The sequence below is a fragment of the Lytechinus variegatus genome, chromosome 12 (assembly GCF_018143015.1).
Source record: "Lytechinus variegatus isolate NC3 chromosome 12, Lvar_3.0, whole genome shotgun sequence".
Lineage (NCBI taxonomy): Eukaryota > Metazoa > Echinodermata > Echinoidea > Temnopleuroida > Toxopneustidae > Lytechinus > Lytechinus variegatus.
The window spans coordinates 25891069-25919047 of NC_054751.1; the positions used below are offsets into that span (position 1 = coordinate 25891069).

The 27979-nt window shown below is 37.1% G+C and overlaps 1 protein-coding gene across 1 annotated transcript; it reads right to left on the reverse strand.

Annotated features, from left to right (window-relative positions):
- Nucleotides 1–526: 526 nt before the first annotated feature.
- LOC121425197 (neurofilament medium polypeptide-like) lies at nucleotides 527–27583 on the reverse strand. Its single transcript, XM_041621202.1, has 20 exons — nucleotides 27387–27583; nucleotides 26005–26163; nucleotides 24630–24783; nucleotides 23746–23931; nucleotides 21180–21337; nucleotides 20432–20511; nucleotides 19519–19734; nucleotides 16662–16902; nucleotides 16004–16197; nucleotides 13778–13896; nucleotides 12775–13090; nucleotides 10657–10737; nucleotides 10079–10165; nucleotides 8653–8760; nucleotides 7769–7921; nucleotides 6113–6238; nucleotides 4824–5004; nucleotides 3611–3757; nucleotides 2646–2763; nucleotides 527–1736 (listed from the first exon to the last, which is right to left on the reverse strand). The coding sequence occupies exons 1-20, from the start codon at nucleotides 27433–27435 to the stop codon at nucleotides 1598–1600; spliced, it is 3012 nt and encodes a 1003-aa protein (XP_041477136.1). The 5' UTR covers nucleotides 27436–27583; the 3' UTR covers nucleotides 527–1597.
- Nucleotides 27584–27979: the final 396 nt, after the last annotated feature.

The following is a 27979-nucleotide window of genomic DNA, read 5'->3' on the forward strand; positions in this document are numbered from 1 at the left end:
TGTGAAAACAGAAAAATCAAAGAAACAGATCAACAAAAGTTTGAGAAAAATCAGACAAATAATGAGAAAGCTATGAGCATTTGAATATAGCGATCACTAATGCTATGGAGATCCTCACACTGGAAATGCAACAAAGATGAGTGATGTCACTTGTGAACAACTCTCCCAATAATTTTAGTGTATATTTCACTTAAACTGCCTCTTTTATCACATCTATCAGTAGATCAGGTGTTCTTTCTATAGGAGGGCATGTAATACAGATTTTTAAAGAATACATGGATAAAGAGTTTGTATCACCATAAGAAAAATAAAAAAGAGACGTTTGGGGAGTATTTTATAGTCCATCAAAGGGAAAATTGTTCACATGTGACATCACACATCCTTGTCTCACTACCAATGGGAGGATCTCCATAGCATTAGTGATTGCAATATTAAAATGCTCATAACTTTCTCATTATTTGTCTGATTTTTCTCAAACTTTCTTTGTTCTTATTCTTTGATTTTTCTGTTTTGACACAAGCCTGCTTGTTCCAAAAGTTTCATTTTCCTTTAAAATTTGAGCTAATTGACTAGGACAGATAAAATGAAAATAAAAAGCTTTGAATGTTTGCATGGTGGTTCAGACTGGACTGGGATCTACCAAGTAAGTAGTCCTTATTAAAAGGACTTTTAAGTGTTCTTTTTCTTTGTTCAAGTTCTGAGAAGAACTGTTGGATCTCGACCTATCGTGTAGTATTCCTCACTCTCTGTCAGGAATCTGCTTCTCAGATCCAAAAAGAATATGCAACAGTCCCTTATAAAAGGGGAAGTTCTCACAGATGATAAATTGGTTTCAATAAAAGCAGAAACGTTAGAGACACATATTGGTGAAGGTTTGATGAAAATCAATCACAGAATAAATAGAATAAAGAATTTTCAAAGTTTTATTTTGTGATGTCAAAGATGAGCAGTTCCTCCATACATGAATGCAGAGAAATAGAAATTCCCTGAAATTCCATTTTCTCAAGAAAGTTAAAGTGATTTTACTTCATACCCCCTTCTATAAGAAAAATAAGTTTATACATTATATAATTGCTCACACAAGGCATCACATATGAAAATCTTAAAAAAGTCATAAACTCTCTTATGATGAATTTTCATCAAAAGTTCACTAACACTTATTGTCTGGAAAACCTCTTCACCCAATGCAGGTCTGATGTTTTGTAATCTTTGTGAGCTTGAAAATAAGCATGCTCTACTTAGTTTGTGAGGATGGTGGAAAGAATAAAAACAATAAACTTCATATTGGGGTTTGGCCCTCCACTTATTGAAAAAAACTAATATCAACTGCAAAACTATCAGTGGTTGCCCAAATCAATCATATTTATAGCAATTAATTACGAACCTGTAATTGATTACTGATTTGGTTCTTGCAAAAAGGAGTGTAAGAAAACAGTTATATTGTAGGTGATTGTAAAATATTTCCTTGCAACATGCTTTCGGACTGGGCTCGGTAGAATTCAGAATTTGGGTTACAATCGGAATCGACAGAGGATTCTGTATTTGATGACAGCAAGCATCAAACAACCAACTGATATGCCATTTTAAATACCTTCCTCTAGTCCGGTCCAATCACCATTAGTCCGCTGTTACTAAACTCTGCCAATTCGTCTATGGCGTCACCACCACTGACCATATCATCAATGTCCATCCGAGGGTTAGCTTGGATTTGACGCGTGCCGCGGTTCTGAGTTCGTCTAAACAGAAACAAAGAGTAAAGCACTGTCACAGAGAGCACAAAGAATTAGAGGTCATGGCCCGTATTCTGAAGTCGGGTTTAACTTAAACTCAACTTTAAAGTTGTGGCTTAAGTATGGATAGCCAGTTGTTACATAAATCACAAACAGCAGAGATACATTTTACCTCATGTGGCTCTCAAATCACGCATTATTGTGTAGGAAGTATAAATAGATTATTGTCTGCACCATCGACGAATCAGGAAGGAGCACAGTAAACATCAGAAACATACAATTTAATAATAATTTTGACACTTTTTGCTTTCCATAGTTTTAGCACAGAGTTAGACCATGGTTTAAGTTAAACCCGACTTCAAAATAGGGGCCCATGAATATAGGTATATATTGGGACTTGAGTCAATTTGATATCATTCTTTGTTGTCAGAAGAGCAATCTGTCTGAGACAATGTTGGACTACAGAATGTTTGACACAGCCCCCAGTTACACTGCTGGCATGCCCATATTGCGGGACTCAATCCGGTCTCGTATCTGCATTTTTATGCATTTACATGCCACTCTGAGGCAGTCATACTCTAGTGTTGCTAATTTGAAGAGCAAAACCTGACAAACTAAGGCTTAATATATCTTTAGGTTTTCCTTCAGCAAGAAATTTACCCACATTGTGGTGCACTCGACCCAGGTGAGGTAAATGGGTACCCAGCAGGATTAATTCCTTGAATGCACCAAGCGGTGGAAGGCAGCTCTAGCTGAAACCGGGCATTGATGATAATAACAAAGCACCTCGGAATAGATTACTCAGAGATTGATGACGCAACATAAATGCATAATTTTATTATCATTATTGAATAATGCATTGTCCCAAAAGAGATAATTGTGCTTGGGGGACAACTAATAGCTTTTATTTCATACCTTTCAACATTTTTGGCCAGGTTCTTCAGCTGGGAGGCAGTGATGATCTTGGGCTCTTCATCTTTCTGCTGATTTCCACTCGCAGTTGCCATAGCAATTGGTCTCTCATTCCTATGCCCTGTATGTCATAAACATGCATGATCATGATCAGCAAGCAGTACAATTAACACAATGCATTTACATCTTGGAGTGTTGTTTTCGTTCATAACCATACGTGATCAGAAGGAGAAAATAGACATTTGTATATCTTTTTCACTATCATACTAAAAATCACATTTAATCTTAAATATTTGGAGGATGAGATTAATAAATATCTACATTAAATTAAACAGTTTGATATATGAGATATTTTTTTCATTGTAAAAGAATGAAATTAAAATCACTGCGCTACAAACCCAATTTCACTGATAAAACATCGGTATCGCTGCAGTAGGCCTACACCTTAATGATCAGGGCATTAGTAATGCCCTGATAAGTAATCAGGGCATTGTGTAGCACTCATACATTAAAGTCAGGACAGAATCTGAACTACAGACACATAGAATTGTTGAAATTCCCTGGTTTGTTGAATCTTCCTACAGAATTCTGATTCTGAAGACTAGATCTAGAAGAGAGGAATGAAAATTTTATCAAGCTGCCTCAACCTAGAGCTGACACGGCACTTTAGATCTTGAGTTATGCATCACTCAAGACCCACTTTTGAATTAAAGTGTCGCATAAGGTCTGTGCCCGCAGACCGACTTGACCTCACCTTAAACATACGCAACAATAGACTATCCTCACACATTGGCGGCGGAAGCCAAAAATTTTAGAGGGGGACGCAGGAAACAAAATTAACAAGCCCCCCCAAAAAAGAGTTTATCAACAAGAAATTTAGGGGGGATCGTCCCCCCACCTCAAATTTAGGGGGGAAGGTCCCCCCGTCCCTCCACTTCCGCCGCCTATGTCCTCACATAATTAATTACCTGTTCTAGATAGATTAGTTCCCCTGGACTGCATGCCTGCTCTGGACTGAGTCTCCGCTGAATTCAGCCTAAATTCTTGCATGGTCTCTGTGATCTTCTCCCTCAGGAGGGGAGCCATTCCGTACAGGAGTAAGTAGCTAACAATGTCTGAGTAAACAGGAACGGTCAAGGATAAAAACTCTACTTCACTATGAAAATATAACATTATGTTTACTTTCTGACTACAAACCCTTGGTGGTCAGGTAGCCAGGTAGCAATGTCTTGCCTACATGAAAGCCTTTATATGCACAAAACTAATGCTGAATACTGAAAAACAAAACTTTTAGGGAGAGTTTTTCAATTTTTTTATTTAATTTCAGCTTTCTCACAATATTGATAGTCAAATCTAAAGCTTACATCAATGATATTCTTATCATGATAGTGAGATTTGCATGTTGCATTACTTCTTTTCATTTTACATTTCTTCTTTTCATTTCACATTTCTTCTTTTCATGTTATATTTCTTCTTTATCAATTACAGGTTTGTCAGAGTCTCTGACATTTTTCACAAACAGAAGGAACCGTAATTTTTTTTAATGCCACAACAGTTGAACGTGCTATCAATGCAGCCAATTGTTATCTTGAAGCAACTGGCATGTTCGAGATTGCACAGCATCCTATATGGGGACAAATAATGCACGATATGATGGCCTCGTTTACTGAAGGAAACAAACACATTGCCAATTTTGGAAGGGAAATAGACAATGGAAACATTTGTTGGGGCTCTATAGTTCAGGGCCGCTATTCTATTAAATACTTCTGCCTAAATAAAATACTTTTTGTAAAATTGTAAAATAGCCACCTATGTGCAGTCATACATACGGCGTACAGGTGGATTAATAAGATGGCGCATCATTTGGCTTAGACTTCATATGACGTCACAATGGATATTAGTATTATGCATAAGTATTTTGCTAAATTTGGCTTGATAAAGTAAAATACTCTAAGAGATCTGAATAAAAGTGTCAGCATTTTGCTAAGCGAAGTATAATGCTTTGTCAAATAGTATCAATTGAATACCGGCCAAGAAGTATAATTTTGAGAGATAAGTGAAACAAAATCAAGGAAATTTGTCATGTCTGATATTTTGTCAGACGACAAATGCTAATGAAATGATCCCCTCAGCACTCTGCAAGGTGGATAAAGTTCATTGCTATCATTTAAGAAAGGATACGTGTCAGACGACTAATAGCCACACGGCCATCTTTACTAAAATGTTCCAGTGATTCGGTGAAAAGCCTGTGTCTCATTCCTTCGTTGGCGAGAGGAGCTAATGCGTCGGCGGCTTCGTTGAACTCTCTCTCGCTCATCACACCAAACTCACGGCCAGGTCTCTGGGCCATCTTCATCTCGACCTAAACAAGTACAAGAAATCATGGACATGCTTATGGATGTCAGATAAACATTTTTCAAAGCACTAGGACCTTGCACAAATACAGTGCCAGAGACTTTAAAAGATAAATAATAGTACTGTCTTCTACAGTTTTCATCCGTTATAAAGACGTATTGGATATTTGATACTCTATCACTCTACGCTTTGTTTGGATTTGACACTTTGATAATTATCTGAAGCTTTCAGAATTAAATAACGGCACATAATTGTCTTGATTTTCAAATGCAAAGAAGGTATTTCAAGAATAAAGCAAAATAACAATTAAAGAATAAAGGAAAGATATCAATAATACACCCTACTTTGACAAAAAAGGTATAATTCTTATAACACATGAATCCCATGGCATTTTTTTATTCAATCCAATGTACACTACAGATATAATTTATTTCAATGAGTGGACATCCAGTAAGGCAACATGATTATCATGATAAATTTACATCTTTACATTTATACATCCAGTAATACAACATTTTTAAGCACTGCCTACTATCCCCCCAACTGTAGTAGTGGTAAAGTTGGCTAGAGCATAATTAAGGAGTTCTTCCAACCACCCAGTTACCCATTTATTACACCTGGATGGAGAGTGGAAAATGTAAATAAATGCCTTGCGAAAAGACGCAAGTGCTGTGGTGGGATTCCAATCCCGGACCTCATAGTTCAAAGTCTGGAGAATTATCCACTGAATCACAACTCATCTATTTTTCTCTTTACTCTTCACATGTCCCATCTTAAATAGTGATGACTACACATATTTCAGTACAAATATGAAGAAAGCAGTAGTCCATTTTCTTTTCTCTTCTTCTTTTCCCATCTTTATTTTACTAAAGAAAATATTCAATCTTTATCTAATCTGTATGCATGAGTTAAATTTATTTATGATATACATGTACTTTGTTACATATATGTCTATATTTAAATTTGTTTGTAGTACTAAGTTATTTTTACCTCATTATTGACAATTTGTTTGAAATGTAAACTCTTGCAATTTGGCTTTTGCTGCAAAGAAAGTATTTTTAATAAACCACTTTGAATCGAATTGAAAAAAAAGAAATATAAAACAATAAACTCACATCTTGGAAGCGAGGCTCTCTATATTTCAGTATGATATACATGAAGTATTCAAAGATGAGCGTCTTCGTGACCTTGTTCTCACTGAAGGAAGTATAGCCAAGGTGAAGTTGATCTAATTCATCCTCCTGCAAAGAAAAAAAAAGATTATTACATCAATGGTATCACTAAAAATTGTGTATGTCTGAGCAACATCATGCTATGTAGTATGCGCATCTTTGATGAAAAACTCTGGCAATGGTAACAACACAAAATAAATCAATAATAATAATGTTCATTACTTTTATAGTGCATAACACATAGCTAGCATGTCACTATGCACTTGTTCAAAGATTGAACAAAGTTACAGTACCATAAAAAAAAATCATGAATGATATTTGCCATACAGCAAAAGGAAATCAGAAAAACTACTGAACTAGCACATCAATGATGTGGAGCTCATCTGGCATCTCGCAACAAATTTTAACACAATTTTAAATTAAGCCCAGTGATCTATGTGATCTATGAATAAATTTCATATAAATTAAGCATAAATAATTTTCTAGTAAAAATTTCTTAACTCTGTGTAGAACCTTGGTGAGCCTCATGTAGCTCTCAGATGGAACAAAAATAATCAAAATCAATCAACAAATAAATAAGTAATTTTTGTGAGTTTTGAAAATATATGAATAAATTAGCATATTTAATGAATATCAAAATTTTGTGTTGAAATTTTGTATCACCACCTTGAACTATCATGCAAACAATATTGAAATTGATCAACAAATGAAGAAAAACATTTTTTGTGATTTATGAACACATTTCGCATATATTAGCATACATAATTTTCTACTGAAAATTTCAAAATTCTGTGTAGAAGTAGGGTGAACCTCATGAAATTCTACCAGATGGAAGAAAAAAAATTAAAATCGGTCAACAATTAAAGAAGAAAAAGCATTTTATGTGAATTTCTAAAAATATGAATGAATTAATTTTGCATAAATTAGCATAAAAAATGTTCTAGGCAAAATTTCAAAATTCTGTGTAGAAGTTTGGTGAACCTCATAAAGCTCTACCAGATAGAAAAAAAATCAAAATCGGTCAACAAATAAAGAAAAAGAAGCATTTTATGTGAATTTTCAAAAATTTGCATAAATTAATTTTGCATAAATTAGCACAAAATTTGTTCTGGTCAAAATTTCAAATTCTGTGTAGAAGATTGGTGAACCTCACGAAGCTCTACCAGATGGAAGCAAAAAAAAATTCAAAATCGGTCAACAAATAAAGAAGAAGAAGCATATTTAATGAATATCAAAATTCTGTGTAGAAGTTTTGAATCCCCCACCTAGTGCTATCATATAAAGCAAACAGAATTGAACTAGGACTTGAAATGGTGAAGAAGTAGCATTTTGAAATTGTGGACGGATGACAGACGCCGGACGCCACGCCACGGCATAAGCTCATTTGGCCCTTTGGGCCGGATGAGCTAAAAATGTCTGTCCATTTATAGTGAATTTATTCCTACCGGGAGGCTCGCAAATAACTGGAATTCCAATTCCACTATTTGGGACTTCAATGATTAGCATTTTACAGGTTGGGATATTCATATCAAATGCTATTACGTTTTTTCGAATTGATTGAAAACAGTTCGGGCAAGTGTGCACCAGGCTTAAACTCACATTAAGGAAGGGATAGACAGCCATGATGAAGTACTTGAAGTCCTCAATGTGATGCCAGTTGACTCTGTCTACTAGATCGGTCAAGATGAGAAGATATCTGAAGACAGTCGCATCCAGGTTACCAACCATCACATGAGCAAAGATCTGGATGAACTATAGTATAAGAAGCGAAGAGAAAATAATGAATGGAGCGGTAACAAAAAATTAACCCTGACAGTCTTTGAATGTCACTGACTGCCACGCTGCCGATACTACCCCATCTAGAGCGAGTCAGCGATAGTCTGAAGAAGACTGCAGAAATGAGTAGGCGAGAGCTCACAAGGTAATGAATAAAATTGATTGTGAAAAGATGAAAATTTGTTTGATTTGAATTACAGGAGTCTGAATGTTCTAGCGCATTCAATTTATCCACCACAATATTATTAAAGATATGGATGAATTATATTAGGAGATATTAGATAACGAAAGGGAAGGGATTTTTAAGAGAAAAAAAGTTTTACTATTAAAGTCTGAGCCCTTTGTTTTTTGAATTTTCATTAGTTTTCATTAACAGATAAAAATACATAAAACATACAATCTATATCAAGGTACATCAAATAAATTGAAGAAAGTGAATAAGATAATGGTTAAAAAGGAAGAAAATCTTGTATGAAGCCAACTCATAACAAAAACAACACAAAAAATACTTAAACGTAATAAAAAATACAAATCAAAAATTACCCCCGAACCATGTATATTGAAATATTTTAAGGAATTGAAAAAACAAGTTTTTGCTGGGCTGAAAAGCAAGTATTTTCAACTTATCTGCTACAGGAAATGGAAAAAGAATCAAGGATGATTCTCATAGACAATATCCTCCATTTCAAAGTCTTTCAAAGACTTGCCTTGTGTTGAGGGGCGTACTCAATGACACCCTGGATGAAATCATGCATGCACAGATGGGCCACTTCTCTGATCAGGTAGCGCTCCTCAAGATGTGTGTATAGGGCTTCCTGGTAAGGGTCAAACAAAGGAATGCAATCAACAATGTGTTCATATAGATATTCAACAGTTAATCAAAGGAATCAATCAACAATGTCTTCATACAATGTATTCATACAGATAGTCAAAAGTTAATTAAAGGAATGCAATCAACAATGTGTTCATACAATGTATTCATACAGATACTCAAGTTAATCAAAAGAATCAATCAACAATGTGTTCATACAATGTATTCATACAGATACTCAAAAGTTAATCAAAGGAATGCAATCAACAATGTGTTCATACAATGTATTCATACAGATACTCAAGTTAATCAAAGAGATCAATCAACAATGTGTTCATACAATGTATTCATACAGATACTCAACAGTTTATCAAAGGAGTGCAATCAACAATGTGTTCCTACAGATATTCAAAAAATTTCCCTCTTCCTTTTTCTCCCTCCCTCTTTTTTTCTTTTTCACCTTTTTATTCTTCTTCTACATCTGGGGAAAACAATTCATTTTAAGACTAGGTTATCATTCATCAATTTGTCTCCACTTTCACAAAAAATCCCAAGCGACAAATTTTCGGATAGACGTGTTAAAGTTCTTCATAATTATTTTACTGCTCAATCTCTTTATAAGTTACTATTCTCAAGGATCTTATGACAAACAATTTGGGTTTCATCAAGCTCTTCATAAGTTGCTAATTCATATTCTCATTCTTAATAAGTACCTAAATGGAAAATTTAATAATTTGGTTATCTCAATAGGTTTATAGGTAATAAATTCTCATGATGTTAAGACAGAGGATAAATGGGAAATCTCACTTAGCACAAGATCCTTAGTCATACATTAATTTGTACACTTCATTTCTTTCTCAATGAAAATAATAATCATCATCTTATACCCCCTTCACGTGACCACAGATAATTCCAACCAATGTCACAAAATCAGGCAAAATGCAATGAATCCAGACATCTGGCATTGCAAGCCAAGAATTGTACCCTGAGCCGCAAATGGTACAAATACACACAGTGATAAACCTTTATGAAATTTCATAAATAATTGAGAATACTTTCATCTCAACCGAAGACAGGGATTCCTTAATATTAATCATTCAATCACATTTCCTATCTGTTGTATTTAATACTGATGACGGATATAAATCAAACATATATGCTACCGCCTTCAGAGGATTGGTGAAACTATAGTCCACTCAGTGACGCAATTGCAATCATTTTCCTTCAGGTTGCATTCCGGCATCACTCCGGGGAACAATGTTCTAACCACCTCCTCTGGCAGCCGAATATATTTCGTCAATATCCCAAATCATTTAACTTACAAGAATAGAAACTGCTGGGGTGCCTGCTGTTTCATCTTGAAGGAGAACGTAAGAATAGAACTGGGAGATCATCGACATCACTCGCCGCTATAACATGAAAGCAGGAAGATAAAACAAAGTACATGAAAGGATGAATTACTAAACTTCATAGGAAGTTGAAAACTTTGCATCTGACATAGTTAGACATATACTGTATCTTTTCCTGGTTTGCAATCAACAATTCCAGAATTTGTAGATGAAATAGAAGACATGAAAGTGATAATAATACCAACATGCTTTAATATATAGTGCATATCATTGCCAAATACGTCCCTATGTGCTTTATATGAATAAGTGACAAATAATTGAGGTTTGCAGTATATCAACCCTGAGAGAATCCAGCAGGCAGACTGCATACTGGCAAAGAATAGTGATATACAACAAATGAAGATCATACCACAAATTTTCTGTCATGATGTTGGTTCCGTATCGTGACAACATAGACATCTTGCCCAATAACTGACCACTGAATTAATAAAGCTTATTGATTCCTATCTGATCTACATTAAAAATGGAAAAACATGATAGTTGGAACTCACCAATTCCAGTGGTCGAGGAACATGTCTCGTCTGACCGGTTCTTTCTTTGTAGTCATCCCAAAGCACGGTGAATGGTTTCTCCTATTAAGACAGACCAGAAAATTATGTTTCCATGTTAATCACATTCTTTTTCATATAATCATATACAATCATATAATACAAATTATACTTTATGCTGGTTGATTGCCCTGGATTTAGCTGATTTAAATTGATTAAAATGGATTGATTGAAAACTTAAGCAATCAAGTAATACATCACATTACAAATAAGACCTAAATGTAAGATACTTCAATAAATGAATTCTTACTTTTAAGGAAAAACAAAGATAAAGGATAGATAATGAAAAAAGGTTTATCAAGAATATCATAATAATGAAGAAAAATATTTTCAAAGTCTAAAACTTGATTTCTTAAGGTAATGCCAGCTCAAAAGGCAATGCATATTAATTATTATTCATTCATTCAAACAAGACCCAATGTATGATACTTCAACAAATGAATTCTTACTTTAAAAGTGAAATAAAGATAAATAAATAAAAAAAAAAATTAGGTAATGCATATTATTTATTCATTTATTATCTCAAGCATATTTTGAGTTTCAGCATTCAATTCTATACTCCTTTCCTTTCTTAACAGTGAAGATTTTAAAAAAAATCATAGACTAATTCAATGTGAATTAATTTCAGTTATAATTTAAACCTGATGACGGTTCATAAAATCTCCACTGCAAACAGAATCTGCACAATATAAACAATATAAGGGCTCTCTTTTCACCGGGTTTGTGTCATTAACTAAAACAAGTGGAATGCCTCTGGCCGTCTCACCTGCATCACGCGGTTCAATATAGCAGCAGTGCTGACTTTGAATACTACTCTAACTCGCACAAGATGTTCAGTGATACATGGTTACTCTTATGTCCACTTTTTATGAACTAGACCAATAAACTTACAGAGATATGATGGTTATTCACCAAAAAACCCCAACATGGCCAAAGTTCATTGACCTTACATGACCTTTGACCATGATCATGTGACCTGAAACTCAAACAGGATATTCAGTGATACTTGATTACTCTTATGTACAAGTTTCATGAATCAGATCCATAAACTTTCAAAGTTATGATGGTAATTCAACAGATACACCCAATTCGGCCAAAGTTCATTGACCTTTGACCTTGGTCATGTGACCTGAAATGTGCACAGGATGTTCAGTGATACTTGATTACTCTAATGTCCAAGTTTAATGAACTAGCCCAATAAACTTCCAAAGTTATGATGGTAATTCAACAGATACCCCCGATTCGGCCAAAGTTCATTGACCCTAATGACCTTTGACCTTAATCATGAGACCTGAAACTTGCACATAATTTTCAGTGATGCTTGATTACTATTATGTCCAAGTTTCATGAATCAGATCCATAAATTTTCAAAGTTATGATGGGAATTCAACAGATATCTCCAATTCGGCCAAAGTTCATTGACCCTAAATGACCTTTGACCTTGGTCATGTGACGTGAAACTCATGCAGGATGTTCAGTGATACTTGATTAACCTTATGTCCAAGTTTCATGAACTAGGTCCATATATTTTCTAAGTTATGATGACATTTCAAAAACTTAACCACAGGTTAAGATTTCGATGTTGATTCCTCCAACATGGTCTAAGTTCATTGACCCTAAATGACCTTTGACCTTGGTCATGTGACATGAAACTCTAATAGGATGTTCAGTAATACTTGATTAACCTTATGGCCAAGTTTCATGAACTAGGTCCATATACTTTCTAAGTTATGATGTCATTTCAAAAACTTAACCTCAGGTTAAGATTTGATGTTGACGCCGCCGCCGCCGCCGCCGTCGCCGCCGCCGTCGGAAAAGCGGCGCCTATAGTCTCACTTTGCTTCGCAGGTGAGACAAAAAAGCCAATTAGGTATTGATGAAACATTGCTAAAAAGTGAGCTGTATTTCCAATTTTGTTTTTAATTGAAAATTTTCCTGGAGCTGCTTTGTGGCTGCCGGGCTCATGATCAATTGGGCAAAATTAATTTTTTGAGGGATTGAAAATCTTTAATTCTATTTCAAACAACAAAATATGGATTTTCATTTTCTAGTATAATATACCTGCTGTTCTTGTGCAGCGGCTTTCTCTTTCTCTTCTCCTTCCTCCTCTTCTTCCTCCTCCTCCTCTTCCTTCTCTCCATCCTCCTCCTTCTCCTTCTCTCCTCCATCTTCTTCTCCTGTTGCTCCTCCATTCGTCTGGTCATCGGCAGGAAGTCTTATCGTGACCTCTGGCCTCTCCATCTCTTGGGGCTCCTCCCCCTCCTGGGTACCCACCTCCTGGCTGGCCATACGTTTGCTCTTCCGCACCCCGCTGGCGTCGGTGGTGCCTGATGGGGGTGCGCCTTTCTTGCCCTTTGGTGGGTGGGGCTTGCGGTATCTGAAGACAACATTAGTAATATTGATTAATTATTAACTACATATCTGAGCAATATGTCAGATGGATATTGATCTGGGTCCCATAACACAAAGGTTAGCGATTAATCGTACGCTTGATTTTCATGATAGATTGTACATTGAAGTCAATGAAATCAATCGTAGAAATATGTTCTACGATCAGTGCTTAGCTTTGCGTTATGGGCGAAAGGACAATGAAGCATTCATGTATTACATGCGCTAGATGAATGTTCATTAATATTGATATCATCATAATCTTTAGCATTATATTGATGTCTTTATTATAATAAGGACAATAAACTATCAGGTTGGACAGGTAGAAAGACTTTATTTATAGGATTCAAGGCTGTCCATGGTTTAGCTCCAGGTTATGTAACTTTTCTAATAGAACGTAGTCTCCGTCTAGGCTTGCGCTTATCAGGTACTGTCGTTACTCTTCATGTATCCATCACACACCTAAAGGGATATGGAGACCATGCCTTTTCATTTATTGCTCCATGCCTCTAAAACCCTCTTTTTTCTTCACTCCATCACCATTACCATCATCATCACCATCATCATCATTATCATCATCGATATCATCATCATCATCAAAATCCTCCTCTTCCTCAACATAATCATCACCACCACCATCATCATATCTAGCTTCAGTCTCTCTTTGCATACTCACTCTTTGTCCTTGCGTTCAGCTTGTATCCTAACCTTTGGTCTCGATAGCTTGATGTGGGAGCAGTTATGAGGCAGTATAATTATCTTCTCATTGCTAACTTTATGGGGGCAGATCACAGTCTGAAAATGAAGCAACACAAAACAGAGATTTGATAATCCATGCATTTAGTCGCCCCATCATTATCCTGAGAGGCTTGTGGGTCAAGCATTGCCAGACTCGGACAAGGATAAGCTGAAGTTAAGAAGATGTTCTGTCAAGAAAATGGATTACCAACGGCTGCTCCCATTTTTTGTTACCATATCAAGATTCAACCCACGGTAACAGTCTTCTTGTTCCAAAAAGCAACATTTTTTAGCTGTCTGGGGGGCGTTTCATGAAAGGACTAGTCGGACGTTTTATCCGACAAGTCCCATTTTATCAGACAGTTACCATAGTAACAGTACCTCTCGGCCAATCAACATCAGAGAAAGATGTCAGATCTGACAACTTGTCGGATGAAAATGTTGATGAAACACTCCCCTGAGCAGCACTACCAAGTGTTTCCAATAGGTTGAGAGGGGGCGGGGGGAAGCTGATGGAGAAGTGTATGTAGCATCGTTACAGAGAGATAGAGGGACTCAAGATTTGGACAGGACATCACCTGAGCCCCGTCTTACAAAGAGCTGCAATTGATCCAATCAACCACAACTTTGGAAAGCCAGCAATGTCAACATCTAACAAGTGGAATGCCTCTGGCCGTCTCACCTGCATCACGCGATTCAACATAGCAGCAGTGCTGACATTGAATACTACTATAACTCGCACAAGATGTTCAGTAATACATGGTTACTCTTATGTCCACTTTTTATGAACTAGACCAATAAACTTACAGAGATATGTGGTTATTCAACAAAAAACCCCAACATGGCCAAAGTTCATTGACCTTACATGACCTTTGACCTTGATCATGTGACCTGAAACTCGCACAGGATGTTCAGTGATACTTGATTACTCTTATGTCCAAGTTTCATGAATCAGATCCATAAACTTTCAAAGTTATGATGGTAATTCAACAGATACACCCAATTCGGCCAAAGTTCATTGACCTTTGACCTTGGTCATGTGACTTGAAACGCGCACAGGATGTTCAGAGATACTTGATTACTCTAATGTCCAAGTTTAATGAACTAGACCAATAAACTTTCAAAGTTATGATGGTAATTCAACAGATACCCCCGATTCGGCCAAAGTTCATTGACCCTAAATGACATTTGACCTTAATCATGAGACCTGAAACTTGCACAAAATGTTCAGTGATGCTTGATTACTATTATGTCTAAGTTTCATGAATCAGATCCATAAACTTTCAAAGTTATGATGGGAATTCAACAGATATCCCCAATTCGGCCAAAGTTCATTGACCCTAAATGACCTTTGACCTTGGTCATGTGACGTGAAACTCGTGCAGGATGTTCAGTGATACTTGATTAACCTTATGTCCAAGTTTCATGAACTAGGTCCATATATTTTCTAAGTTATGATGACATTTACAAAACTTAACCTCAGGTTAAGATTTCGATGTTGATCCCTCCAACATGGTCTAAGTTCATTGACCCTAAATGACCTTTGACCTTGGTCATGTGACATGAAACTCTAATAGGATGTTCAGTAATACTTGATTAACCTTATGGCCAAGTTTTATTAACTAGGTCCATATACTTTCTAAGTTATGACGTCATTTCAAAAACTTAACCTCAGGTTAAGATTTGATGTTGACGCCGCCGCCGTCGGAAAAGCAGCGCCTATAGTCTCACTCTGCTTCGCAGGTGAGACAAAAATGCATGTTTGTTAAAATTATTTTCTAGATATGATGTCAATTCATGTATTCAATGTTTTCTTGAAATTTCAGTGTGCTTATCTTTATTCACAAAGTGCATTGAGCAAATTTTCTGTAGAAACAATTATGACATTGAAATAATAATAGGCATGTATATAGCGCCATCTATCTAGAAATATTCTATTCCGAGGCACATTGTTATTATTATTACCCCGGCTTTAGCTCGAGCTGCCTTTCAGCGCTCATGCATTCAAGGAATTAATCCTGGATGTCCATATAGTTGATTGGATCAATTGTGAATCTTTGTAAGAAGGGATTCTGATAAATTATCTGGTGGTTTAAACATGATAAACATTTTCCCCAAAAGTTTGAGCTAGAAAATCTTGTCATCACATCCCCCCAGTGATTACCTTTTCTCCGCAGCTCGCACAGAACTTGGCATCCTTGAGTTCATGGAATGTCTTCTTCTGGTTGGTGGAGGTATAGACCATAATGGAGTACTTGCTGAGGATGGCCTCCTGGGGGATGAACGGATCCATCTCGGCACCCATCAGGTCCATATTCTCAAAGCTGTCTCCGCCACCTACAACCGACATGGTGGATTCTGGAGATCGGAGAAGAAAGAGGGAAAGGAAAGAAAAATTATAATATCATAATCATACAAAAAACACTTACATGTAATTAAAAATCTTTCAAAGTGCTTCTTCTTCTCCTTCTCCACCTTCTTTTTCTTCTTCTTCTTTTCCGAAAAATTATTTTACCAAGTAGCAAAACAGGAACCTTTCCTCTCAAAATCATTTTAGTTTTCTATACACAAATGAAATTATAGGCTAATTTCTCCTCTGTGTTACTAATAGTTAAATCTTAAAAGTATATTTATAAGACTAGCCTTTTATAACACACAATCAATGAGAGAAAACACATTATATTGCTATGTTCACCCCCCCCCCTTTAATATCATTTAATATCATAAGCAGTTAAGGAGTTCCTTAGCATTGCATACCCATCCACTTCACTAGGTTAAATCCATGAGCTATTCTTTGCTAGATACTATCAGGTCCAACTTACCTTTTCCACTCAACCTTGACTGCTTGCCATACTGTCCTGCAGAGTGATTGCTTCTCGCCCCTGCGCTATTGAGGTTGGTGCCCGTCGACCGGAACATGACTCGACTGGGAGGTTTGGCTCGTATCTGTTTGTCAAGTTCATCCAGCTGGGTCTCTACGTAGTCCTTGTGGAGTCGGATCATCTCAAGTTCATTGTTGAGGGCTTCGATGGTCTGCTGGAATCGCTCCTGCATGCTACCGAGCTGGTATCATGAATGAAAGAGATACAGGTAACATTGCCCTAGTAAAATCTCTTGGAACCATAAAACTCTGTTAGACGTAGGAGATATTTAACTTAAAAGCGATACACATACAACACATGTTTTGCAAAACATGGTCTAGAAAATTGATTTGACTTGGGACATTGTTCAATTTATAAATTTAATAGTATGTAATCATCAATGAGTTCATTCTACTTACATAATGATTAACAAACTGGTCATCATTTGCAGAGAGATTTAAACATTTCTATGCAGGCTGATGTTTAAAAACATGGATGAATGAAGATTGAATTGCTTCATGGCACCACATAATTTAATCTACTGTTAAATATAATTGTAAAAAAATCAATAAACAAGGCAAAAGCGATTTTGTGTCTCGCCCACGTATGAAAATAACCAGAAATATAGTGATTCGCAAGGGCATGCAACAGAATTGTATCGAAACTCCACTGTAATATGACTGGGATGGAATAACACTGAGCCTTGCACGTAAATTTTAATGTTGACCTGAAAATGACCTTTGACCTTATCTTGTGACCTCCGACTGCAGCATAACATGCAGGTCCCCCAAGTCAATCTACCATCCAAGTTTGGTTGAAAAGCACCTTACGGTTGCGGAGTTAGGTAAGGTTGACCTGAAAATGACCTTTGACCTTATTGTGTGACCTCCGACTACAGCATAACATGCAGGTCCCCTAAGTCCATCTACCATCCAAGTTTGGTTGAAAAGCACCTTACAGTTGCGGAGTTAGGTAAGGTTGACCTGAAAATGACCTTTGACCTTACCATGTGACCTCCGACCACAGCATAACACGCAGGTCCCCCAAGTCCATCTACCATCCAAGTTTGGTTGATAAGTGACTTACGGTTGCAGAGTTAGGAGTCATAAGAGAGTCTTGCATGTAAACTTTAACGTTGACCTGAAAATGACCTTTGACCTTACCATGTGACCTCCGACTGCAGCATAACACGCAGGTCCCCCAAGTCCATCTACCATCCAAGTCTGGTTGAAAAGTGACTTACGGTTGTGGAGTTGTGTGTCATAAGAGAGTCTTGCATGTAAACTTTAACATTGACTTGAAAATGACCTTTGACCTTACCATGTGACCTTTGACTGCAGCATAACATGCAGGCCCCCCAAGTCCATCTACCATCCAAGTTTGGTTGAAAAGCGACTTACAGTTGCAGAGTTAGGAGTCATAAGAGTCTTGCATGTAAACTTTAACGTTGACTTGAAAATGACCTTTGACCTTACCATGTGACCTCCGACTGTAGCATAACACGCAGGTCCCCCAAGTCCATCTACCATCCAAGTCTGGTTGAAAAGTGACTTACGGTTGTGGAGTTGTGTGTCATAAGAGTCTTGCATGTAAACTTTAACGTTGACTTGAAAATGACCTTTGACCTTACCATGTGACCTTTGACTGCAGCATAACATGCAGGTCCCCCAAGTCCATCTACCATCCAAGTTTGGTTGAAAAGCGACTTACGGTTGCAGAGTTAGGAGTCATAAGAGAGTCTTGCATGTAAACTTCAACGTTGACTTGAAAATGACCTTTGACCTTACCATGTGACCTTTGACTGCAGCATAACATGCAGGTCCCCCAAGTCCATCTACCATCCAAGTTTGGTTGAAAAGCGACTTACGGTTGCAGAGTTAGGAGTCATAAGAGAGTCTTGCATGTAAACTTTAACGTTGACTTGAAAATGACCTTTGACCTTACCATGTGACCTCCGACTGTAGCATAACACGCAGGCCCCCCAAGTCCATCTACCATCCAAGTTTGGTTGAAAAGTGACTTACGGTTGCAGAGTTAGGAGTCATAAGAGAGTCTTGCATGTAAACTTTAACGTTGACCTGAAATGACCTTTGACCTCACCATGTGACCTCTGACTGCAGCATAACATGCAGGTCCCCCAGGTCCATCTACTAAGCAAGTTTGATTGAAAAGTGACTTACGGTTGCGGAGTTAGGAGTCATAAGAGAGTCTTGCATGTAAACTTTAACGTTGACTTGCATGTAAACTTTAACGTTGACCTGAAAATGACCTTTGACCTTACCATGTGACCTCCGACTATAGCATAACACGCAGATCCCCCAAGTCCATCTACCATCCAAGTTTGGTTGAAAAGTGACTTACGGTTGTGGAGTTATGTGTCATAAGGTTTGTGACGGACGGACGACATTTGGATCCCTAAGTCTCGCCTTCACCTCTGGTGGGCGAGACAATAAAAGTAGTTGGATTGATATAGCACTTTTTCTAGAGAATAATATGTGCAATTACAATTACCCAGGGTTTAGCTTGAGCTGATGCTTTATCAGCAGGGCTCAGTGCATTCAAAGAATTGATCCAACCAGCCCGATACCCATTCACTTTAGCTGGGTCATGCAGTACAATCTGGATACATTTCTTGCAGAAGGAAAACATGTCACGGCTGAGATTGGAACCCACATCCCTCTGTTTGAAAGACAACTGTCAGAACCAATGTACCACAATGTGCCCACCACCAACCTATGTTTTAAGCTAACCAATTCCTTAAATCTACCATACAAGTTTCTCAAAGATAACCAATTAAAAAAAATAAGCTAGAACCTACTTCCATATCCAGTTTCTCAATAATAAGCTCCTCCTGGTCATAGATGTGATCCGGTAAGATGGCATCCTCCGCTGGTTTCTCCTTAAAGACCCGATCCTTCAGTTCCATCACGTGACTCTCAAAGAACGCATCAAACTCCTCGATAGTTTGGTTCCTCACCAACAGTAACTGCTTCTCTATCTTCTTGGCGGCCTCGTAGTCGGTCAAGAGATGGTTCTGCAAAGGAGATCACAAAATTCTTCTTATAGACTTCCAAGCACTTTGGCCGAAATTCATAAAGGTGGTTTTGAACACTGTTTGTTGAACCCAAGGTTTAAGTAGATTTCATGTATAAATTACGCTTATTTAATGTGTATAGTGAGAAATGTCCAATGCTGATGCGTGCTTTTGTCAAAGTGCGCCAAACTAACGACTGCTGCCATGGTTCAGCATGCTATTTTTATTCATGAGTCCACTGTTTTGAATGAATGAATCCACTATGCAAAACAGTGGACTCATGAATAATAAAATAGTGTTCTTAACCACGGCAACGGCATCAATTTGGTGCACTGTGCAGGCATCAGCATTGGACATTTAAAAAAAAATTATCCACATTGTGCTGCACTCGACCCAGGTGAGGTGAATGGGTACCCGGAAGGATTTTTCCTTGAATGCTTTAGTGCCTATTAATATGGCGGCTCAGCTACAGCCGGGGTAATAATATGATACCAAGTATCAAAGCGCAGTTGAGTATATGCACATAGTAACTGCGTATATAAATGGACATATTATTATTATTATTATTTTCGGGACTTCAACTTTGGGACCAATCTGACCCATAAAATACCTTTTGCCAATCGGTATTCAATGGGACCTCCAATGGGGAGCAAATTGGATTTTCATCTTAGGTATGGAGTCCTCAAAAAGTTCTCACCTTTCTTGTTGCAATGGCAGACTTTCTGGACTTCTTTGGAGCATGGGTGAACTTGTCTTCGCCTGGTCTGAATATGAAAGCTATGAAAATTAAAAAAAAAACATGAGAGAAATCACAAACCAATTAGGTGTATATCTTTTCATGCAGTTCACTGCAATACTCTGACATGACTAGGTAATTACCCTAAGATTGTTCCTCTTAATATCCTGTCTAAAGCTTTTCTTAAGGATAAACAATCTAAACCATACTTAAGTTTCATCAATCATTCTAATTTCACAAATGTTATGATCTCACACGATTGTCTGCCCTCCCAAAATAACTTTGTTTCATGTCCACAATAAGATTTGACATTCTTATTTGTGATTCAAGTAAGGAATCTGCTTGAATGCAACCTAAGTCTAAAGAAGAAAGATGCAACCACATCTCTCCCTTTACCTCTCACCTTCTTCTAAAGCATCATAGCCATTCTTGTAATTACTCGGTTATTCCACCTCACTCTTTAGTTAATCTACCTCCTCCTCTAACAGATGCTTCTCCAAATCAAGTTGTGTCTTCTCTTTAAAAGCTTCCCCCTTTGGAGTTAATGTATGATCTCAGGAAATTGAACACTGTCCCAAAACACTTTGTTGCATGTCGACAATAAGAATTTGCATTCTCACTTGTGATTTTAACCTAAGAACTGTGACTGAACACAACCTAAGTCTATAAACAAAGAACATGTGACCACATCTCTCCCTTTCCCTCTCACCTTCTTCTAAAGCATCATAGCCATTCTTGTAATGACTCAGGTATTCCACCTCACTCTTCAGTTTGGCCACCTCTTCCTCTAACTGGTGCTTCTCCAGCTCAAGTTGTGTCTTCTCCTTAAAAGCATCCTCCTTCAGAGTTATGATTTCATCATCTTTGCTGTGTAAGGACACCAATCACAAGAGATTAATCCTTTTAAATACTGGAATCTGTATTTATGTATGCTTTCTGCTGGGACTATGTAGTTCCAGGAGGTCATGGGTAAAGTACGAGGGTGTTAAGAAAGAATAACCCATCCGCAGTGAGAATTTTTTCTTTTATTATGTTTAAAGGCTTTTCAGTCTATATCAGACTATTTAAGCCTAAATGAGAATGAGTTAGTTTGCGATTATAATAATTATACAATTTTATATAGCGCTTACTACATCGGAACGTCTCTAAGCGCTTTACAGATATATTAATATCCCGGTCATCGGATCCTGGCATGCCCGCATACAATGTATGCATCTTCTCAACTCCCTTGGGAGCATTCCAACAAGACTTACAAGACTCAATTTCTGGGCATATTATGCTATTCTATGTAGGCTTTTGCATCCCATTAGGTACCCATTGAACACCTGGATGGAGAGTGGCGAATTGCGGATTGACGCCTAGCCAAAGGACGCTAGGCTTCGAACACACGACCCTCTGATTACAAGCAGAGTGCCAGAACTGCTACACCACGACACTTCCACATAATCATTTGGGCAATTCCACAGGTTGGTGGACATGAGCTTAAAAATTCAAATTCAATATTTTCTTGAATTTTTTAATACTTTTAGTCCTTCATACATGATAGTTTCAGGAACAAGAAATAAAAAGTTTATTTTCATATGTATACTTTGGAAAAAAGGGTCAAAAGTTGTGTCTTCCATTTTGTACCAAAATACAAGAAAAATAGTGAAAAATGAAATATGCCTTATTACCATATTGTTATTGCAACAACATACCACTTTATATATTTCTGAAGTTTAGAAGATTCAAATTACTTAAAATACACAACAGCTTTTCAAGTAAATTGGAAGTACTCATTCAAAACTGAATATTGCACTCTGCTCAGGTGATGTAACGTGAGTAACCGAAAAAACTGACTTTGTTTTCTGAGAGAAAAATTCTTCACAGTTAATTGGTGGGATTTTAAATTCTCTTCCTTCAAACAATCTTTGACACAGTGATGACTATCAAAATCATTAAAAAGTACAATTTTTTATAAAAATGATGAAGAAAAACTGTAACGTGAGTAACTTTGTAACGTGAGTAACCATCATGTAATGTGAGTAACCAGTAAAAATTATTCAGTTAGGTAACATTTTCTGTGGGATGTCAAGTTTTAAGTCTCATGGTGAGTTGTGAAGTTATTTTTGATTAATTAAAAGCAAAATGAGGGTACACCTCTTTGATGTGACTCTTTGTTCATCAAAATATGAGTGGTCATATACAATCACACAAAAATTGAATATTAGTAGAAGTATTCACAATGCAAGAGTGCATTAGTAAGACTTGGTTTTGATTTACCAAACTTTAAAAAGTGTTCGAACAACACATTGAATGCCCTTTATACCTGTAACCCTATCTAGACCGGGGTATTTTGGGAGTTGATATGGCCCGGGGGGGGGGGGGTGGTAGGGGCCTCCCAGGCCCCCCTTGAGATCTCGGCCATTGGCCGCACGATCACGCCGAAAATTTGCGTGCAGGTTGTCTTGGACATAATCTACAATACTATACAGTAATTTATTTCATGCAAATTGGTATTAAGCGATTATGCTAATTTATGCATAATTAGTAAGCGAAATCAAACCTTTCCCTCCTACTCCCTAATAAAGCTCCAATTGTTCCAATTTTTGGTATAAAATCTCTTTTTGATGTTCCTAGCAATGAATTTTACACACATCATTGAATTTTTATTTTTTAATGACATGTGTGTTGTTAACCATACATGGACAAAATGTAACGTGAGTAACCGTAATGTGAGTAACCACATTATCTGCACCCCTAGTAAAAACCATGTGTTCTTTATTTTTTTAATTATATACAAAGTTCGTCTCCCTAATATACTTCTTTGAAATGGATATAATCAACTTTCATAAAAGCCTTGTATGAGGAGACTTTTCACTTATGTCGACTTTTCATTTTATGCATGTCCAAATCATGTAACGTGAGTAACCGACACATTCCAAAGATTTGCCAGGAGCATAATAAAATTTCCCAAGTTTTGTTTTTATACAAAGGATAGTCAGACTGTGTACTTTGTTGTGATAAGGAGATGTTTAGTTCCTATCAATAATAATGGAGTTACAGCTCCAAGTATGAGTCAAGGTGTCTCCAAATGTAACGTGAGTAACCGTGGAATAGCCCATTTATAATAATTTTTATCACCCATTCTACAGATTCTCTCTACTCTCATTCAAACATGGTCAAACAAGAATTGTGATACCACGTCAGAAGAATCATTTATTAGGGTTCTCAATTCATAATTCTTGAGGCAAAGCTAAGAATTTTACATTACGGTCATGACAAGATTGACCCACCTTGCAATTGTCTCATCTCTACTGATGATCATCTCTTCTTTCTCTTCGACAGTGGCTTGAAGTTCCGAGATCTCTTCCCGCAGGACACCGATGGTTGTCACTGCCTGGTTGAACTGCATGGTCTTGTCGGAGAGCCGCTTCTGAAGGACCTTGATCTCCTCCTTCAGTTCTTCGGCTTCTTCATGCCTACGTGAGCAAAAAGGAGACCAAACTGATCGGGTGAAACAACATTTGCTCCTGTGACGTTGCTCCGATCTTAATATCTCATAGGACATAGGTTTAGAGTTAGGATTTGGTTCAGGATAATGTAAAGATAAGGATTAGGGTTTATTTAGTTTGGAGGTTAGATTTCATGTTTGGTTTAACGTGCAGATTCTCCATTGGAGCAATTGTCGCCGTAGCAAATGTCATGGATCCACTGATAAATAATACAGTACCGTACTCTAAATTCCTGATAGGTCTACACCCACTTGGTCTACTTTCCATTTGGTCATATCCCACATGGTCTATAATCCTTGATCATAGAGGAGCTCGCAGTATATTAAAGGATGTACTTTTTGCACCAATAAAATAGTCAACACTCCGTGTTTAGAGTGCGATTTGCGTGAGATGGGGCTGTACTAAAGCCAATGAGGTAAAACCGACGACCAAAGTCTATGTAACAATTGAAATATCAAAATATTGTGTGAAATGTGACACACTATTTACCTCAATATCAGTTTCAACATCAAAACTGATACCCAGTCTGATGACAGGCAGATGATTCCCCCCCCGCCAACAAAGATTTATGGTTAACATTAATTACAGCAAAGGGGGGGTGAAGGTTAAAATCAATCTCATACCCCACACCCCCTCCCCTCACTGTAGAAAATAAAATTAATTACCTGGAATCATAGACTCTCTGCACAAGAGAAAAATATGGTATTCTCTCGATGTAGACCTTGTTTTCTACTCCTCTAGCCGTCACTATGTTGGTAGCAGGGTTGTAGTCCGTATGCTGAGACTGTGAACCAGTATACTGGTGACTGTATACAGCCTCTGTACATATGATAAAGGAAACATCTACATGAATAGGATTTTCCGTATATTCCATATACGGGCCAATCACGTAAAACATGGCAAATGTATTAAAGGGGAAGTTCACCCTGAAGAAAACTTCGTCATAAAAATAGTAAAAAATATTGGTGAAGGTTTGAGGAAAATCCGTTAAAAAGTAAAAAAGTTAAGTTCAGTTCAAAGTTTTGGATTTGTGACGTCATAAACGAGCAGCTGCCCCATGTGTTATGTAATATAAAATGCATGAATTTCAAATTTTGTATGGTTCCTGATGACTTAATTTGGTTTTCTATTCATGATCGGAAGTGAAATGATTTGTCTATTGATAAAGAAAAGGTACAGAGAAAACCATTTTCAATTTTCTGAGAAAATGAAATTTTATTGAATTTTTACCATTCGCTATGTAGGAATGCTGCTAGCATATGATGTCACAAATCAAATAATTTAAATTCTAATAACTTTTTAATTATTGATGAATTTTCTCAAACCTTCAGCAATATTGTTTATTATTTTTTCTGCTTTTTTACAATACACTTTTTGTAGTGTGAACTTCCTTTTTAATCAATTAAAAAATGAATACTTGTAAATTTTATGTTCAGAACAGAGAAAAGCAAATATTTGGCATACTATTTTCCAAAATAGTTGGAATCAGATTAAGATTAATCTTACTGGTCCTTGAGGAATGTTGCGAATAAAGTTTAAGCATAAAGAAACAAAACTGAAATGAAATTAAATAAAAAGTAACGTTATTTTCATAATATATTTCCTCCTATTCCTGTCCACAGAGAAAATTTGTACAACTTAAACTATGTTTGTTTTCAATAAAGTTACAGGACAGCTTTTCAGAGAACCGGTTTGTTAATATGCGTTTACATAGGCAGTGTTTACAAGCGTTGGGTTACAAAAACCGAATATCATTGCAATGAAAACAATTGGGTCATTGAAAAAAAATCTCTTTTTTTTTTGCTTTTATTGATAAATCATCAACATACAAATCATTTACATCAAATTCCACTATAAAAGTTACATAAAAAATATCAAAGATAAAACAAAATATATACAAAAGATTGGAGTAATCAGGAAAATAAAGGAAAGAGAAAGAAAAAAAGCAACAAGGAGAAAGCGGAGTACAAAATCTTACATTGCAGTAATGTGTGGAACTAATTTGAATGTCAACAGAATTTTTAAAAGCATTTCCTTTACCAAACATCTCATCTCGAACCATCTTCAGGACCTTCTGGAAGATACCCAGCTGGGGCAAGACCTCGTCGAACACCTCAAAGATAGACATTGCCCTCTCTGAAGACGGGCACTTTGTGCTTCTCTGTTGTACCTCATTCAGTCGCACTTCAAAGCTGGTGGCTGGATAACAATAGAAGAATGGATGGTAAAAAGTTTCAATTCAAAGTTATCAATCTGAACATGGTTCTGAAATTTACAGCAATACGAGTCAAATTCTTGACTTACAGAAAGTAAAACACAAACAGAACTCAACAATGAGTGTGCTATAGCTTTAGTTTGCTTGAATAGGCTTCTGCTTTGCTTTAAACCCCGTTTTGCTTTTGGCTCGTAATAAATTCTGTAGAGACTACAGGCTGCAATAAACCCAAGATCCTGATTCTGAACAAGGGTAGCACAGGAATTAAATGGGTGTAAATTTTAAGTTTGATATTGAGAAGCCATGCAAACGCAAGTTCAAACTAATTATCTTTACATAATTGTGTTTTAGTTGAAAGAGTTTAAGTTAAACCCGACTTCAGAATACGGGCCATAATGTAAGACCCTCTTACATGTATCTAGTCTCTACTCTACAAGCTGGCAAATTGCTACGATCATTTGTGATCTATTCAGTTTCAAAGTAATCCAGACTGCTAATTCGTCATCATGATCATGGCAATATCAATGCCAATTTAGTTTACAATCAATGTTGCAGCAGAAATGAAGTAACGTTAGAGTAACCTGCCCACTATTCCACATGTTAAGCTTTTCTGCAATATTTTTTTGTTCTAAAATGTCTTTTTACAAAATGAAAGTTTGCATCAATGTTTGTTTAATAGTTTTGTCTATTTTTAATTGCAAGCGTTCTAGCGCGATCTGTGTCAGGGGACTCAATGACAGTGACCATATGTTTTATTAAGTTCGGATAAAAAAGGGAAGTGAAGTTGCACGACAGCCGAAGTAAGTCACTGTTTTTTCCCCTTTTAAGTTAATTTTTCCCCATTTTGGTGCATTTCAGGCCCAAACAGAATAATCATATTTAATAAAAATTAATCTTTATTTTTGGTAGATCTTTCTATATTTTTATGAAATAAAGAAAAAAATTGATGAAACCCGTCGGAGGTATTTTGCATTGTAATGTAACTCCCCTAATGGCGGCGGCATGTTAGCGAGCCGTCTGTGTACGAGGAGAAATTAAAGAAATAATTTTTTTTAACTCCTCGAAACAGACGGCTGCCAGCTGTCTATGCCTGCGCCTACAGCTGGCCTGGCCCTGCCGCTGGGCCGCCGCAGCGCTGCGTTAGTTCAGGAACCCCAGCCGGCATGGCCGGCAGCCCCCAGTCGTCTTCTTACGAAGCGATTCTTACCAGGTGAATAACTCTCCAACACACCATCTTGCTTCTCTTTTCCATCCATGACACTGCTAAGATGATGACGAAGGAATGAAATTTAGGTGTATGACATTCGTTAAGTTGGACACTAACATGAAAAAGAATAAAACTTGGTCCATAACAACAAAGTTTAGCGTGTGGTTGTCGTTGCTAGTTAGCAGCGGCGTACGGTACAGTATCTTTGAAAAGGAAAATTTACAAAGAAATGGAAGATAGCCCGAGGTATCAGTGCAGCCATGCCCATTGGTATGTGCAAGGAAAATAAGAGAGAGAGAGGAGTAGAAGAAAGGAGAAGGTGAATGAGGAGGTGAAGGAAAATGGGGAATGTGAAGAATAGGGTGCATGGGTGTCTCTAGAAGGGGAGTGGTTTGTGAACCCGAGCCCATTGGGCGATTTCCCCTCAGGAAAGAAGGGTATATGAAAAGGTTAAGATCTGAGCAAGCTCCATATAAACCTATGATTCAATTGAAAAAAATATAGGTGCGACGGTCCGATTCCCCCCCCCCCCCCGAGAAAGAGAAAAAGATAGAGAGAGAGAATATAACGTAGGCCTATATATAAAAGAGGGA